At 38.5% G+C, this 18,602-nt stretch overlaps 1 protein-coding gene across 4 annotated transcripts in view; it reads right to left on the bottom strand.

Annotated features, from left to right (window-relative positions):
• Positions 1 to 741: 741 nt before the first annotated feature.
• Positions 742 to 18,602, bottom strand: part of ankmy2a (ankyrin repeat and MYND domain containing 2a) — a 61,424-nt gene continuing 43,563 nt past the window's right edge. For 2 of the 4 annotated variants that reach the window (XM_069913771.1, XM_069913772.1), the window contains exons 6-11: positions 17,285 to 17,499; positions 11,539 to 11,674; positions 10,528 to 10,656; positions 10,056 to 10,173; positions 8,578 to 8,625; positions 742 to 4,942 (exon numbers count right to left, since the gene is read on the bottom strand). In XM_069913771.1, the coding sequence (XP_069769872.1) occupies positions 4,725 to 4,942; positions 8,578 to 8,625; positions 10,056 to 10,173; positions 10,528 to 10,656; positions 11,539 to 11,674; positions 17,285 to 17,499 (864 nt within the window). In that variant the 3' untranslated portion in view covers positions 742 to 4,724. Of the gene's footprint in view, positions 4,943 to 8,560; positions 8,626 to 10,055; positions 10,174 to 10,527; positions 10,657 to 11,538; positions 11,675 to 17,284; positions 17,500 to 18,602 lie in introns of all 4 variants that reach the window. The other 2 variants (XM_069913774.1, XM_069913773.1) reach the window with 2 other exon arrangements.

Genomic DNA, 18,602 nt, shown 5'->3' on the forward strand with positions numbered 1-18,602 from the left:
CTTGAGCAGAGAGAAGTTCTAGCTTTCATAAGTCACTTAAAAAAACTTCCTCTTGACAATAATGCGTCTTGACCTGAAATGTTGACTGCCCATTTCTACCCATGGTTGCTATCAATTCACTGAGTTCTCCTAGCATTTCATTCCAAAATCTGCACTGACTGTGTTTCTCTAATGATCCAGAGGCTTGGACTAAACCATTTAAATTTCAACCTAACTGCTGAGTGATTTAAATTCAATTCCATTTAGAAAAAATACAAACTAAAATAAAAGCTCACCTGACCCATTGAAGTTCTGCAGGGATGAAATCTGCCTTCTTAACCTGGTCTGTTATGTACACAACACCAGACCAAGCAAAGTAATCAACTTTTAAAAGTTTCCAGATATGGCCGAGCAATCCATTCACTTCAAGAGCAATTAGAAGTTGATTGGCACAACAACCAGAGATTGGATTTCTTTTCATTCAATGTCGAAATATAGAATGCAGTCCTTGAAAGAATGGTGAGAAATGGATTTGATAACTTAGAAAGCAGTAAAATGAAAGGCTATGATAAAAAGTAGGAATTATTTTTAAGATTCAAAAGACACAAGGAGGTCAGTGGCCTCCTGCAAAATGAGTAAATGTCCTTTTTTTTAAACTACAGCAACTATTCTGATGGATCCAATTAAAAGAAACACATTTACTATCTTGTTCAATGCAAAGACAATTTCAATGTTACTGGCATATCATGAATGCAGTAAACATAGTTTGTATCAAGTTTTATTACAAAATGGGAAACCTGGCAGAGCATATCAAAACATGGACTTTACAACTTTCAAATATTGCTGCGCATGAAACAGTGATAATGCGCAAGTACAAAAAAATGCTTGAAACAACTAATTCCAAATGAGAAATCTTGAATCGTAACAAGGGCACAATGGATTAAAGCCAGGATTACTGGTAAAATTGTGGAATGAAAGATTCAGAAAAGTTTCCAACACCATTACCTTCCACATTTTGTTTAACTGCTTCTACAAACACTTTTTGAAATCAGTCCAAGTTAAATAAAGTTTCGATTGTTTAACTAAAATTTGACATTGTAGCTTGGTGCTAATTTCTAGAGAAAATGGTACACATCTACAAGGGGAGAGAGAGAAAGAAAAAAACCACAAAACTATTTATCAGTATTTGCTTTATCTCAGAGAAAATGTCAGTACTTCAATCATTAAATGGCAAAAAAAAAAGACAAAATTAAATGGAAAACTACATTTTACGGAACCAACAAGTCAAGTGGGGATGAAGTTGATCAGTGGGGTTTAACATGGCTGAAAATAGTGTCTGAATAGAAAAATACAACTTTTAAAACATCAAGAAATTAATGAGTGTTTAAGTTTTGATGAACTTTGGTATCCTATTCAAGACTGAAAATAAACACAAATACTTAGGCATGCAAATGATGTGGAGGCTTTTATTGCAAGGGAGACAAAATATGCAAGTCTTGCTTCATTTGCGCAGGACTTTGGTGAGATCAGTCAGAGGCAGTACAATGAAGGTCAATTAAATTGTTTTGTTGCGGATGAGCAGTTTTCACTGTGAGAAGTAGAATAAGATTGGTTCATTTCTGAGTTAATTAAATTTTAATGAAGCATCAAAATCTGACATAAATGTGGTTTCCCCTCACCAGAAAGAAACAAAAAATAGCAGGGTTACCGTCTGAGTGCATGGAGATGGCCATTTTAAGAACACTCAGGAAGGTTGTGAATGTTTGAAATTCTGTATTTCAGAGACCTGTTACTTTTCATCAAAAGGTGACACTTGTCAATTTTTTGATTTTAAGGTTATGCAAAGCCAAGAGAAAAATAGATTTCAGATTTATTGTCAGAGTACATACATGACATCACTAACAACCCAGAGATTCTTTTTTCTGCAAATAGATTTAAAATTGGGAATCAGCCAGACTATTGTACATTCTCTGTTTTCCAACAGAAGTTTCTGATTTGGATCTGGACTTGGCCAGTATTTAAACTCATAAGTACTGACAAGTTGGAAATGTGAAGGCCAAACACTTCCAAGCTTACAGATTGAGCTCCACAAAGCATTTTTCAGAATTTAAGATGAGAAGGCACCTGATGGATCCTTCATTCAATCTCATAGATATGAAGAGAATAATTTATATTTTAATGACCTTGTGTTAGTAGTAATGTTTTAAGCCAATTTAGTGTTTAAATATTGTTAGGTAATGACTTTAGTCATTTTTCAATTTTAATTACTTAATTCATTGCAATGAGTTTTGAATGTTTTCACAAGCAGAGATGTGTTTATGAACTCTAAAATTATTAAAAAACTTCAACAAATATGAAAACTCAAATCCCATCTTTGCTGTCAGCTAAACTTTTTTCCTCAGATCTGTCCACTGATCTAGCACAAATCTTGCTCAATCACATTGAAAAGTCTGGCACAACTTAGTATCTCACTGCTCAGCTTCAAGATCACAGTCAACAAGGGGCAGCACAGTTGATGTAGCTGTTAGCTGCGAGCACAACGCTTTTACAGCACCAGCGATTGGGACTAGGGTTCTAATTCGGCACTGTCTGTAAGGAGTTTGTACATTCTCCCCATGTCTGCACGGGTTTTCCTGGAAGGCTCTAGTTTCCTCCCACCATTCAAAACATACCAGGGTTGTAGATTAATTGGGTATAAATTGAGTGACACTGACTCATGGGCTGAATTAGCCTAATACCATGCTGTATGTCTAAATTTAAATAAATTTAAAATGAGCTTTCTGGACATGGTCAAGGTGAACAACATTCATATGGTTCCATAACAAGTGCAAGAGTGGAGCCCATAAGCAAAATCTGAGTTGACCAAGTGTCATGGGTTAATTGCTTGCCGAAAATGCCGGTTTGAGATTTTTATTTTTATTTTTAAATAGTTAACCACAGAACAAACTTACATGGCATATTATAATTTATTAATTTTAATTTTTTTTTAATTTAATTTTTTTAAAATGCACAGTAACACGCCCTTTTGGCCCACAAGCCTGTGCCACTCAACTGACCTACATCCCCTGGTACATTTTGGAGGGTGGGAGGAAACTAGAGCCCCTGAGGAAGACCCACGCAGACATGGGAAGAACATACAAACTCCTGACAGAAGTTGTGGGATTCGAACCCCAGTCCGAACGCTGGCGGGGTAACAGCGTTGCACTAACCATTATTATATGGTAAATGCTCTATGGTAAGCATTAAATGTTACGGTACATGTTACAATGTCTAACATGCTAATAACATGTTGGTTTATTTGCAGAGCAACTAACAATATATAATTAACTGAAAAAATAAACATTGAGACGAAGACAGACAAATTCTTAAGGAGGTTAATACCTGTTCCCTGCAATAAAAAAAAAATAAGCAATTCCTTTTCAGTAATCCAGGGTCATATTTTCCTGGAGCAAAAAGGAAAAACAAAACAGACGAAGATTCCCTACAACTTGGATTCTGGCAAATCTTGGAAAAGATCTTAGCAGAAAGTTACTCAAGTTTTGTTCCTTTTTGAAGAATTAATGGTAAAAATGATAAAAATGTTATCCTTTACAGTTAATCTGCAAGTTTGGCAAGTACTTCAATATTGATAAAACAAAGCTTAAATACAACAAACTTAAAAAAAAATTAAGTGCTTATAAAATTCAAAATGTTTCACATATCCATTTTACCTGAAATTACTTGTGTTAAAATGACATTATTAAATATTTTAATTTAGAATTCAACAATGGTATTGCTGCAGGAAAGCAAAGTACATTTTGTCCAGAACAGGCACATTGGTGAATATATAGGTTTGCAGCAAAAATAAAGAAATATCACTGCAAAAAAAATTCCACTGTGGGTGAGGGCCCACAATATCACTCATTGAGCTACTTACAGAGTGAATTTATATTTAGTGATATTTAAATTCTTGTTACATTCTTTGAATTATTGTGATTGTACCAGCTGTGTTTGACAGAAAACACATTTTATCAATGGCATTTTATTTGAAGTAATTTTACCTCTGGCCTGCATAGGAGGGTGGAGAGTGGAAAAGAAGCCAAAAATGCAAACAAAAATTGCACATTTATTACTAACATGCATTTGAACAATAGTTTCGAAAATCTGTTGATTTTTTTTTTCAATACAATTGTGAAAGTCTTCCCTGTGGAAAAATAACCCATTAAAAACAGAAACATTAACAACAGCTCAAAATTGCTGAAACCAACATTTACACTGGGACTACGAAATCTCAGAATCTTGAACATTTGTCACAAGAAAACTATTACTGTGTAAATTATTTGGGCTATTTTTATCTTAAGTGTACAGCATAACGACATACTCACTTTTCATATACAGTTGAATCCATTTTAAAATATTATTGAAAAAAAGTTTGAATTGCATTGGCCAGAAATTAGATCAAATCACTTGGATTTCTCAGTAGTGGAAGGTCCTATTTCAGATGTAGTTAATGAGTTAAGTACATTTGAGAGCAAATCTTGCTGACCTCATTGTTGCTTAGCTTAATGTCTCTTCAGGATTGCAAGCAGCTTTAGTACAGGCTAGGATACACAATCAATGCAACTAATTCACTTGATGCACAACCACCAGAATAGAGTCTTTCACTGTATCTAAGGAGTGGGAGCAATGACCTTTGGTGATAAATGTTGGATTATGTTTCATATGCCACTGACATTGGAAAAAAGCCAGGGTTACATTGATTCAATTTATTCTTCAGCTGTGTGCATTGTTGCAGGAGAAATGTCCTCTCCTTCTGTTGTGCTCCCTTCTTGTGACGTTTTACCTTCTGCTGTAGCCCCACTGCTGAGACCTGTAGAATTTGAGTCATCATCATAGGTTGGGAGTGGAGGGTTGGAGGACTCTGCAAGGTCTTGAACAATTTCAGCCTCATTTACACTGGCTTCAGAGGTGGTTGCTTTTGTTTCTATGAGAGCCATGAAGGAAAAAATGCATTTACTTAGTTAGATTTGAAATGATCTGCAAGGCAAAAACAGTCATGGCATGATTACAACTTTGCAGATGACACTAAAGTGTCTGGCACCATAGATGGCAAAGACAATCGCCAAAGATGGGAGCAGGATCTTGATCCGTTGGGCAGAGGAATAGCTGATGGAAATTAATACAGAGAAATTTCAGGACTGTCGCTGAAATGCGAGGAGCGAGGGACTCGAGAGAGCTACGAGTGTCGGGAACCAGCAGGAGGTGAATGCAGTGAGCAGAGGGCAAGTTAAGGGTTAAACAGAATGGTGATTGGTGGGATGAGTAATAAAGGTAAGGGGGAGAGATGAATAAAAAGGTGTTGCTCAAGTGGAGTGGCCAGAGAGTGGCCCAGTGTAGGAGTGGGACTTGAGAGGGTTTGGCTGTCGAGGTTATGGTGAGCAGAGGCTAAACAAGCTTGATCCCAGTGAGGTAACGCCAGATAAGATATTTGTATATTTGTATTTAAATTAGAAAGAGTAAATGGAGACAGCCAGGGCAGTGGAATGCTCTGATTGCAGGACATGGGAAATCTGGGATAGCACAATTATCCCTGAAGACTACACTTGCAAGAGGTGCATCCAGCTGCAGCTCCTGGGAGACCAAGTTAGTCAGGAGGCAGGAAACTGGATGACTGTTAGAAGAGGGAAGGAGAATAAGCAGACAGTGCAGAGCACCCCTGTGGCCATTCCTCTCAACAATAAGTACAACAGTTTTGCATACTGTGGGGGGCGGGGGGGGGAGAACAAACAAACTTCAAGGGACAAGTTGTGGTGGTCATGTCACTGGCACAGAGGTTGGCCCATCGGCTCGGAAGAAGAGGAGAGCTATGATGATTGGGGACTTATTCATTAGAAGAGTGAATGGGAGGTTCAGTGAATGAGATTGAGGCTCCCGGATGGTATGTTGCCTCCCAGGTACCAGGGATATATCTGATCGAGTTCACAGCATACTGGAAGGGGAAGGTGAACAAGCAGATGTAGTGGTCCACATGAGGTCCTGAAGAGGGAATAAAGGGAATTAAAATGCAAGACCTCAAGGGTGGTAATCTCGGGATTGCTGCCTGTGCCACTGAGAGTAGGAATAGGAAATGACAGGTTAATGTATGGCTGAAGGGTTGGTGCAGGAAGCAGGGGTTTATATTTGTGCATCACTGGAATTTCTTCTAGGGAAGGTCTGACCTGTACAGAAAGGACAGGTTGCACCTGAACCAATATCCTGGTGGCCAGGTTTTCTAGAGCTGTTGGCAAGAGTTTAAACTAGTTTGGCAGGGGTGGGAACCAGAATGTGAGTGCAGGTCAAAAGCATGATGCAATGTGTTCTGAGACTGTGTGGAAGGTCGGGCACAGGACAAAATATAAACGAAGCCAGCTAGAGGGTTTGAAATGCGTCTATTTCAATGTCAGGAGTAATAAGAATAAAGAGAATGAACAGAGCATGAATCACTTAAGTGGAACTATGATGTGGTCGTTATAGAGTCTTGGTTGGAGGAAGGGCAAGATTGTCTGATGCAGGTACTGGGGTTTAGGTGTTTTAAAAGGGATAGGATGGGAGATGGTGGGGGGGGGTCAGAGTAGGATTACTGGTCAGGGATATATCATGGCTATAGAGAGGAGGCTGTTGAGGGAGTGTCCACTAAATTGGTGTGGGTGGAAGTCAGAAATAGGAAGGGTGCAATCACTATGCTGGGAGTAGTCTATAGGTCCCCAAATAGTCCTCGGGACACCAAGGAGCAGTTAAGCAGGCAGATTTTAGAAATGGTGCATGAAATACAGGGTGGTAGTAATGAGCGATTTCAACTTCCCTAATATTGACTGGCACTTCCTTACTGCAAGGGATAGATGGGGCTGAATTTGTCAGGTGTGTCCAAGAAGGATTCCTGACACAGAGGAGAGCCCATACTAAATCTAATTCTGGTCAGATATCAGACATTTCAGTGGGGGAGCATTTTGGTGAGAGTGACCACAATTCCCTGAGCTTTATCACAGCTACAGAAAAAGATAAAAGCAGACAAAATTGGGGAAAGGCTAATTACAATGGGATAAGGCAGGAACTAGCGAGAGTAAAATGGAAACAGATGTTCAAGGAAAAAAGCAAAGAACTAACGTAGTGGAAGTTTAGGAACCACATGTGCTGATTTCAGGACAGGTTTTGTCCCCCTGAGACAAGGAAAAGATGGTTGACAAAATAGGTGAAATAGCTAGTCAAGAGAAAGAAGGATGTATATATTAGATATAGGAAGCAGGAAAGGCTCATGAGCAGTATATTGTAGCCAGGAAGGAGCTGAAGAAAGGTCTTAGGAGAGCTCGAAAGAAGCATGTGAAATACGGAGAATCCCAAGGTGTTCTATGCTTATGTGAAGAACAGAAGGATGACGAGAATGAAGGAGGCGCTGTCAAGGATAAAGAGGTAACATGTGCCTGGAGGTGGAGGAGGTTGGGGAGTCCTAAATAAATGCTTTGTTTCAGTATTCACAAGAGAAAAGAACCTTAATCAGGGTGATGTCAAAATAGAACAGGTTTGTCTGCTGGAAAATATTGAGCTTAAGGAATAGAAAGTGTTAGATATTCTTAAAAACATTAAGATTGACATGTCCCCGAGGACAGACGTGATATACCCCAGGTTGCTGTGGAAAGTGAGAGAAGAGATAGCTGGGGCAATGGCTATGATCTTTGAATCCTCCTTGGCAGCAGGGGAGGTGCCAGAGGATTGGAAAATGGAAAAAGTAGTCCCCTTATTTAAAAAAAGGTAATAGGACAAATCCTGCGAAGTATAGTCTTACGTCAGTTGTGCACAAACTGTTGGAGAGAATACTTAAGGATAGGATCTGTGAGCATTTGGAGAAGTACAGTCTACTCAAGTAGAGTTGTAATAGCTTTGTGAAAGTAAGGTTATGCCTCACTTAATTTTTTTGAAAAGAAATTGATAAAGGTGAGGCAGTAGATGCGGTCTACATGGATTTCCGTAAGGCATTTCACAAGATCGCCCACAAGAGAATCATCCTTAAGTCTTAAGGAATGGGATCCATGGTACCTTGGCCGTGTGGATAGAAAATTGGCTTGCAGACAGAAAGCAGAGAGTAGTAGTGGAAGGAAAGCATTTTTCCTGGAGGTCAGTGACTAGTGGAGTAGTGCATGGATCTGTTCTGTGATCCCTGCTCTTCGTGATTTTTGTAAATGACCTGGATGAAGAGGCAGAAGCATGGGTAAGTTTGCGGATGATATCAAGGTTGGAGGAGTTGTGGATGGAGTTGAAGGTTGTAGGTTACAATAGGATATAGACAGGATGCAGAGTTTGGGGGGGGGTGGGTGGTGGTTGGTGAAGTGGCAGATGGAGTTCAATCAGGATGTGTGAGGGGATGCATTTTGGAAGGATAAACCAGAAGGCTGAGTACAGCGTTAATGGTCACATGGATGGACAGAGGGACCTTGGGGTCCAAATCCATACATCCCTCAATGTTGCCAAACAGGTTGATAGGATAGTTAAGAAGGCCTATGGGATGCTGGGATTCATTAATAGGGGATTAAATTCAGGAGTAGAGAGGTCATGTTGTAACTCTGCAAACCTCTAGTGAGACCACACCTGGAGTATTGTGTTCAGTTCTGGTCACTTCATCATAGGATGTGGAACCTATGGAGAGGGTGCAGAGGAAATTTATCAGGATGTTACCTGGATTTGAAAATAAGTCTTCATGAGGCAAGATTATCAGAGCTGAAACTTTTTTCTTTGGAGCATAGAAGGATGAGAGGAGACTTAAGAGGTCTACAAGATTATGAGAGGCATAGGGTGGACAGCCAGCACCTGTTTCCCAGAGAAGGAATAGCAAACACCAGAGGACCTGAGTACAAAATGAAGTGAGAGAAGTTTAGGGGACACATCAGGGGTAAAGTTTTTTTTAATATATATGCAGAGTTGTGGGTGCCTAGAATACCTTGCCAGGGATGGTGGTGGAGACTGAAAGGATTTAGTTTTTTTAAAAAAGAATATATGGGACAGCTATGAAATATTTCATTTGTAAAGTCAAATATGGGAAGGATTGACACATTGAATGGTAGGAATCTGCAGAGTGGTACAAACCAGATGAATCCAGGAGTACAGGTCCGCAGTATTTTGGAAAGTGGCATCACAGGTGATAAGAGTGGTCAAAGGTTTTGGCAAATTGGCCTTTATCAGAATACGAATATAGTAGTTGGAAGATTGTGTTGCAGTTGTATAAGATGTGGTGAGGCCCATTTGGAGCATTGTATTCAGTTTTGGTCACCATGCTACAAGAAAGAGGTTGTCAAGCTGGAGAGGGTAGAGAGAGGATTTGAGGATGTTGCCAGGACTTGGAAGTCCTAAGCTTTTGGGAGAGCTTAAGTAGGCCAGGACTTTATTCCTTGGAGTGCAGGAGGATGAGGGGTGATCTGATAGAAGTGCACCAAATCAAGAGAGGAATAGATCAGGTGAATGCAGAGACAGTTTTGCCTTTAGTCGAGGAGAAAAAAAGTTGATAACCAGAGGGCATAGGTTTAAAGTAGGAGGGAGAGATTTAACAGAATCAGAGGGAGAACATTTAAAAAAAATGAAGAGTATGGAACAGGCTGCTGGAGGAAGGTACCATAGCAATGTTTAAGAAAAATTTTGATGGATACATGGATAGGTGAGCTTTACAGGGATATAGGCCAAATGCAAGCAGGTGCGACAAGTATGGGTGGGACATTTCGGTTGGGGTGGGCAAGTGACTGTGACTCCGTTAGAAATGGTGTACTTATGCAAAATGAGTACGTAGGAGCTGGGACGAAAACATATAATTTCACAAATTACCATAATCAGAAATAATGCATGTGCCTTTGGGTTTTACTTTCTGCACGTTAATTGGGAATTATAAAGATTAGGCTTGCATGGACTGCTGAACATACACTTTGCCACTTAGAAAGAAATACAAAACATGAAAATATTCTGGACTATTACCATATCTGTAATGAGTCAGCTTCATAGCAGCACAATTACAAGAAAATTGAGTGATTCGTCTTTTAAAACGAAAAATGCATGAAGTAGAATTTTAACAGAAAACTAACCGTTTTGCTTCAATTTTTCCTTGGATTCTTGTTTTTCTCTTGTTTCTTTCAGTTTTTTACAAATCTTTTTGTGAGTGAACCAGTGCATCTTCTGGCAGTTTTGATTGCAGTATATCACCTTGAGAAGTAGGTTTTCAGTGAAATATAAAGTATACCCATTAAGAGATGGGGAAGACTGCTAAAATGTTTGAAACTGTTGAAATGTTTAATATAACAATTCTTGAGAAATAATTCTCAAAATTCATATCACAGGATGTATTAACATATCTAATATACAACTGTGCTGGAGAAACTCAGCAGGTCACGCAGCATCCATAGGAAGTAAAAGATAAATAATATTTTGAGTCTGAGCCCTTTGATAAGAAGGGTTGACAATCTGCATCTGTTTCCTGTTTATCTACATTAACATACTTATTTTCCTTCAGAACTCTCAAACCAAATGCTTCTTGCTAAATAATGCGAAAGTTCTTACCGTTTTACAGATTGAGCATCTTTTATCAGCTCCCTTTTCACCACAAGTTGTGCAAAATTCAGCATCCACAAAGCCAACCTGGCCAGTTATAATCTGGGTCAATACTGATAAAGCCGTGGGATCATGGCCCTCAATTGATGTTCATGATTGTTTAGGTTGAAAAATGAAGGTGGGGGAGACAACAGAGAAAAGAAAGAGAAGCAATTTCAATTGTGAATATTTAGTTCAGTAAAAATAATGAATTTTATTATAAAAATCTATTGCCCCACACTAAAAATATATATTTAAAGAATTGTCAAATTATCTCAATGATCAACCTAAAAGCTCTTAATTTTGATCTCATTTAGTGACACATTCAAATTCTCTGTTTGAAATTCAGGCTTTTAGCAGTTATTATTTTCACAGGTTCAATTTCACTGAAAAGCTGAATTAAAATATTATTCCTAAGTAATAGTGAATTTCATTATTGTTGTATTGAAAAAAAGGTTCTCGGAAGATCTTTCCTGGAACCAACACACCAATGGCATCTACTTCCTCAGGAGTTTGCGAAGGAGCTAGTGGAGTTGTTCAAGTGAACCAGTACGGACTTGAAGGGCCGACATGGCCTGTTTCCATGCTGTAAATGGTTACATGGTTATATGGAATCTATTGTTTAAATCCCACAACATTTCCAAACATTTGTGCAACACGTTTTTGCTGATTGGTCAAATGAAGGAGAAAATAAATGAATACAATAAAAAAAAACTCAGATTAGATCCCAGTGATAGTTTTTTTTTCAAGAGCTGCTTAAGAGTGAGGGACTTAAAAAAAACACTTTCTATTTATTGAGCTTTTTTGGAAATTGTTAATGGAATTCTTCAGTTTGATTATCTCAGTCCACATCATAGATGAATATTTCGTTTTGTCATGCATATTAAAAATATCCATCACATCACAACACATGCAACTGATCAGTTTAAGGGTTCTGCTGAATAATTCAATTTTTATATTAGACAGTTCCAAATAACTTACAATTTCAACCGGGGCAATGGTTCGAACAAGTTGCTGTAACAGTGTGGCTTCACACCATGGAAATTTCCGGATACATTCCCTTATAAATTTCTCTTGGTAACTTGGGAAACCATCAGTATCTCGTCCTTTTAATAAACTGTTCAAAATAGAAAAAAATGAAAACTTACTATCATGTGCACATAGCCTGATGAAACTTTTCCACCATTTCAAATAAGTTGGCAATAAATTATAACACAGTCATAATGCTTCAAAATTAGCAGCCAAATGTTGCTGCTCAAGAAACATTTGCTCAGTGTCTCTGGAGTTAATGGGCATAATTACCTCAACATGGTATTCCAGGAAGCAGTCATGACCTTTAGGTTAACCATTTCTGAATTCATAAGTGGTCTGGGACATGATGGCAGGACTAGAAAAGGTACACAGAAGGATCAGGAGAATAGTTCCCACAGAAATTCGTGCAACAGGTCTCAGGGTCATGAATAGAGTTCCACAAGGTGGATGTACAGCAAAGACAGGGGTTCGGAAGGGTGTGGTTAAAGGACATCTGGGTTGGAGAAAATGTTTGTGGGAGGAGGAGGAGGGTTGTCATTACCCACATAGACACCAATGACATTGGGAGGACTAGGAAGGAGGCTCTGCCAAGGGACAATGAAGCAGGGTTTTTTAAGGGTAATTTCCAAACAAAATACCTACGACTGCAAACTGATAAAGGATAAAAAGGATTATAAGTACAGTACAACTAAGATTATGCTAAATGGTCAGGACTGGGGCTATGTAATATTTTTTAAAAAACAGCTCAGTAACAACAGTAAATCACTTCAAACACTGTTTAAACAACAACAAACAACAATGGAAGGCTTTTTAAGCATTACAATTTTAAGCATTAATTCTCACCAAAGAAATGCTGGAAGCCGCTGATCACTGACACCTCCCCACTGAGGCGCTGCTCCTGCCAGGAGCCCAAGGTTCCCACTGTCGCCGGCAGCCCAACAGCTCCGGAAAAATTTGGATAAATTAGAATTTTTGATTTGTTTTGGATATCTTCATTGATCAATTTTTTTTTAAACTTCCGATAAATGAAGATTTTGGAGAATCCGATTCCAGATAATCGGAGTTGTACTGTAATTGGTTGGTTCAAAAGGTGGCAAGATAGAAAGAGGCTCTGATTCATGGAACATTGGCACTCAGAATGGAGGAAAAAAAAACTCCTCTTGGAATGGGCTTTGGGAATCATGATGGAATCAGTGTCCTGGAAAATCACATCAATAGAATTATAGACTGGACTTTAAACTAAATAGAAAGGGTTCCTAGAATTAGATTTTAATATATCAATATGAAATGGGAAAATGGTGGAATACCTCTCAATATGATCAAGCATAAATAAATCTCTTGCACATGTTTGAAGGGAACAGTAATTGTCATGTTTTGATGAGATGAATTGAACTGGCATGGGCTTCATAGCAGAATTTGTGGCATGCATCAGGGATTGGTTCCTGTATGCTTGAAATATTGTACACAGATCTGCAAGGTCCACAAGGATGTTACCTTGGCTGAATTGCTTGAGTTGTAAAGAGAGACTGAATAAGCTGGGATTGTTTTCCCCTGGTAAGGAGGAAGACAAGGGGTGTCCTCTTGAAATTTATACAATTAGAGATCTGATAGTCAGTTTCCCCTCACCCCATTTTTTTCCATCCCTAAAGGATAAGGGAGTATGAAACTAGAGTAAGGATTCAAGACAAGGAGAAAAAATAATTTTAAAAGATCTGTTTTTCCCACACAGACTGTTTCTAGAGCAAACTGCCAAAGGAGGTGGTAGAGTGAGGTACAATTAAAAGTCATTTCTGCATATCCTTGTTGTATTTCTCCATTCATGAAATAGTACATGAGAAAATCTACCCAAGAATAGGTTTTGAGAAATTTGGTCATGAATAACAAGAAAGGATTGAAGAGACCTTTTTGGCAGTGGTAGATGTCCAGGTGCAGTTTGAAGGTGAAAAAAAGGACAAAAAAAAACTTATATAGTCTTCAACTTAAATAAGGGCAATTATAATGGTATGAAGAAGTTGAATCTGGACTCGGAAAAAACAACTGATACAAATCAGTGGCAGAACAGCAGCAGATGTTCCCTCAGTTAGTCCACTCACAGAGATTCCATACAAAATAAGTACAACCAATGGCTAATAAAGGTGATGTTAAATTGAAAACTGGAACACACAAAGTGACAAGGCCTGGTGGTAATTCAGGGGACAGTGAAGAATTTGTTCCAGTAGCAAAAGACCAAGTTGTTCATAAGAACAGTGATTTTTGAGAGGAAATCTTGCACGTAACATCAAAGTATATAATAACAGATATATGGATGCATGTGTAGAAAGGTAACCAATGATAGGATCTCTGGAAAACAAAGCGAGTAAAGAAATGGCAGATAAGTCAAATCAATTTTATGCATCAATCTACACAGTAGAGGATGCTGCGAATATCCCAAGATAACATCTGGGATAATTTCAAGCAACTGTGAGGAACATGTGAAAAATCCAATCACAAGAAATAAAGTATTTAAAAAATTCACATTGTTAAAATTGGTCAAATTATCAGGATCCAACAGTCTGCACTCAAGGGTTTTTAAAGGAAGCTGCTGAAGAGAAAGTCAAACTATTAGATGAAAATTTTCTAAACTCTCAAAATTTAGGGAGGGTACTAGATAATTTGAAAATACCCACTGCAATTCACTCATGCAGAAAGAGAGAAAGAATTAAAAAGTTACATTTATTTAAATTTAAATTTAGACATACATCATGGTAACGGGCCATTTTGGCACATGAATCTGTGCCACCCGATTAACCTTCACCCCAGTACATTTCAAATGGTGGGAGGAAACCGGAGCCCCCAGGGAAAATCCACGCAGTCACGGGGAGAACATACAAAGTCCTTACAGACAGGGTGGGATTCAAACCCAAGCCCCAATCACTGGTGCTGTAAAGGCATTGCGCTAACTGCTACGCCAACTGTGCCACCCGAAGAAGGTGGCAGATATGTCAAATTGATTTTATGTATCAGTCAATTAGTACATCAGTTAGGCAATCTAACCAATCATTTCAGAAAGAGGAATATAATCAAATTTAATCAACATAGTTTTATGAAAGGTACATGTTTGACAGAATCAGTCAAATTGAATTTTTTTTAAAAAAAAAGGCAGAAACATGAACATGCAAGGAACTGAGGGATAAGGATCATGTGTAAGCAGAATAAATTTAGCATCACGTTTGGCGCAAACATTTTGAGCCAAAGGACCTGTTTGTGAGCTGTAATATTCAATGATCTATTATGGGAATCTGGCACAGATAAGTAATTTATTTTAGTATCTTTCTGGCAACTCCTCCTTCCATCTTTTGTATTCTGGTTTGCTTTTAGCAATTATATAAATTCATAATGGGCACACCAAAAAACATTTTAATCAGCTCTACAGCACAATGTCCAAGGTGACAATCCATCAAATTATATTTTTGATTACACCATATAGCTCAGCAAAATATAAATATTAATTTCTGCATGCTATTTATACAATGCTTTGGAATTTGACACTTCTTGATATCACTTGTAGCACAATTTATAATAGTTATTGCATCAAATAGTGTCTTCAGTTGAAACTTTGCAATGCAAAAATGTCTCATTGAAGGGGACACAAAAAAAGAACCCCAAGGCATTCTACTTGTACATGAAGAACAGAAGGATAATGTGACTGAAGGGAAGACCAGTTAAGGATAAAGGAAGCAACATGTGGCTGAAGGTGATTGGGGAGGTCCTACTTTGTTTCAGTATTCATCAGAGAAAAGGACCTTGATCAAGGTGAGGGTAAAATAGAATATGCTTATGTGCTGGACCATGTTGAGATTAGGAAAGTGGAAGTGCTGGATTATCTTTTGGTTTTATTACATTAAAGAAGAAATTGGACAGATACATGGATGGGAGAGGAATGGATGGCTATGGACTGGGTGCAGCTTAGTGGGACAAAGCAAAAGAAAAAAATGGTTATAATTTTTGCATTCTCCTTGCCCACAGGGGAGGCACCAGAGGATTAGAGAAAATCAAATGTGGCCCCTTATTTAAAAAAGGTCACAGGGAATATCCTCGGAATTTTAGACCAGTGAACCTTACTTCAATTTTTTGCAACTACTGGAGAGGATTCTTAAGGACAGGATTTATGAGCATTGAGATCAGTACAGTCTTCTCAGGGATAGTCAGCATTGGTTTGTGAAGGGAAGGTCTTGTCTCATGAGCCTATTGAGTCCTTCGAGGAGGTTACAAAAGAAATTAAGGAAGGCAGGGATGCAGATGTGTTTTGGGATTTTAGTAAGGGATTTGACAAGGTTCACCATGAGACACTTGATTAGAAAGTCATGAGGCTTGGGATCCATGAATTCATGGCTATTGAATTAAAAATTGGGTGCATGCACAACAGTAGTCGTGGACGGAAAGTATTCTGCCTGGCAGGCAGTGACGTTCGAACTGCAGGGATTTGTTATGGGACCTCTGCTCTTTGTGATTTTTATAAATGACCTCAATGAAGAAGTACAGGGATGGGTCAGTAAATTTGCAGAAGATACAAAGATTGTGGGAGTTGTGGATAGTGCTGAGGGAGGGTTGCCATAGGTTACAAAAAGATAGGCAAGATGCAGTGTCAGGCAGAAAAGTGGCTAATGGTGTTCAATCCGGAGAAGTGTGAGGTGATGGATCTTGGAAGGTCAAACCAGAAGGCTAAGTACAGGGTCAATGATCAGATGATCAACAGTGTGAAAGAATAGAGGGACTTTGGGGTCTAAATCCATACATCCCTCAAGGTTGCCACACAGGTTGAAAGGATAGTTAAGAAGACCTATGGGATTACGGGCTTCATAACTTTGAGGGGGATTGAGTCAGGAGTCGACACGTCAGGTTGCAACTCTACAAATTTCTGGTGACTGCACACTTGGAATATTATGTTGAGTTGTGGTCACCTCATTTTTGGAAGGATGTGGAAGCTTTGGAGCGGTGCAGAGATTTACTAGGATGTTGGCTGTTTTCCAAAATGTTTAATGAGGCAAAGTGAGCAGAGTTAGGATTCACTCTGTAGTGAAGAAAGATGAGAGGAGACTTAAAATGCTTACAAGAGTTGTGGGAGATTGGAATACCTCACCAAGTGGAGGATGAAACATTAGGGTTATTTAAGAGACTCTGAGACAGGTACATAATTGAGAGAAAAATAGAGGGTTCTGAGGTAGGGAGAGTTTCATTTTTTTTGGTAGGAATATATCTGTAGGTTGAAACAACAGAGGGTCAAAGAGCCTGTACTGTGCGGTTGTGTTCTATATTCTATGAAAAGCAATAGACTTCATTTAAAAGAATTTTAATGTACCAAAATCTCATTACAGGTACACAATCCTTTATCCGGACATCTAAAATCCTGAAAGCTCCAAAATCTGGCAAGTGGGGAGAGAGACTGGCAGCATGAGTTGGGGAGGCGGGAGACTGGCAGTGCAAGTCAGGCGGGCGACGGGTGGGTGGGGGGGGGGAGGGGCGGAAGACTCCAGTGCAACTGGAAGGGGTTGAGAGTGGATACCGCAGCTCAATTCAGGTGGGCTTAAATCTGGCTTTCTGAAATTCAGAACACACTGTCCCTCAAGGGTTCTGAATAAAGAATTGTGTACCTGTATGAATTACAAGCAGATTGTTCAATATTTAATATCAGAAAATTCTCACAAAAATGGTTTACCATTTAATAAACACATCAAGTTTAGTATCTTGTTCTTTTAAGGAAGTGATACTCTTCTGGAAAATGTAGCTGAGATAATGCATCTTCATGGCCAGTACTTCGTTTATTTCCCTCTGCTTCATGCACTGTTCAGTTATAAGATCCAGCACCTTATAACACTTGCCCAGTGCCTCAACATCTGCAAGTAATGGATTCTCCTTTACCATCCGCACAATCTGTAGAGAAACATCAGATGATTAAAAAAAATTTATGAACATATGGTAAGTAATTTTGCAATTTCAGGTAATTGAAGTAAATTTTACATCAAACCCATAAACAATGAGAGTTAAATCAAAATGTCAAATATACAATTTAGAGAAAACAATTTAAAATACTGCTACAGAATAAATCAGAGTAAAATCCAAAAGTGAGGAGAAGAACTGAGTTGGCGAAGAGTCGATGCAGGAGTCTCAGCAAGTAGCACCGGAGATCAACAAGGGCCAGTTGGAGCAATGAAGAGAGTATCAATTATTATAAAGGGAGTATCAATTAATTTTAAATAATTAAGATAATTTTAATTAAGATAAATAATTAATAAATTAATACAAAGACAGTGTAATATCACAGCAACTTGTAAAACAAGTTATAATGATTTCCTGAGATTTTTGAATCCCATTAGGGAGTCGGGGAGGAATTTTCAGTTTTTCCTTAATTGGCCAAAGGTTTTTCGCCTCCCCCAGGAGATGCACTACCAATACAAGTAGGGTGGAAGCAGTGTGTTATAAATAGAAAATAAATAAATAAATTGACAGACAAGATAATCTCCCTAACTTCTTCTGTTGTTTTTTTTTGTTAGTGTAAAGTTTTAAGGAGTGAAAAAAGGTTGGTAAGAGTTGGAAGGTAAAAGGTGATAGGTGAGTAAGACCTAAATTAGAAAAGGAGAAAGAGAGAGGGATTTAAAAAAATTTAGGATATGACATTGGTTGAGTTAGAAAGAAAAGTTTAGTTACAGAGTGGAGTTGTGAGAAGTTGAGTTAGAGTACAAGAGTTAGAGCTAGTGGAAGAAGTAGAGTTTAAAAAAAAATAGGATTTAGGGAGCTACTGAAGTAGTTAGAAAAACAGTTAAAGAGGGGCTAGTGGAATAGTTGTTAGTTTGCAAGAGAGTAGATAAAGGGAAAAAGAGGAGATGGAAGGTAAGGCAAGGAAATTTTCCTCTAATGTGATGTGGGAGATTAGAAACTGGCAGTGACCCCAGGGACTTCATATCTGAGAGGTTCATCCAGTTTCAGCTCCTAAATGAACAGGTTGCAGAATTAAAGCTGGAGCTGGATAGGCTTAA

The sequence above is a fragment of the Narcine bancroftii genome, chromosome 1 (assembly GCF_036971445.1).
Source record: "Narcine bancroftii isolate sNarBan1 chromosome 1, sNarBan1.hap1, whole genome shotgun sequence".
NCBI classification, from domain to species: domain Eukaryota; kingdom Metazoa; phylum Chordata; class Chondrichthyes; order Torpediniformes; family Narcinidae; genus Narcine; species Narcine bancroftii.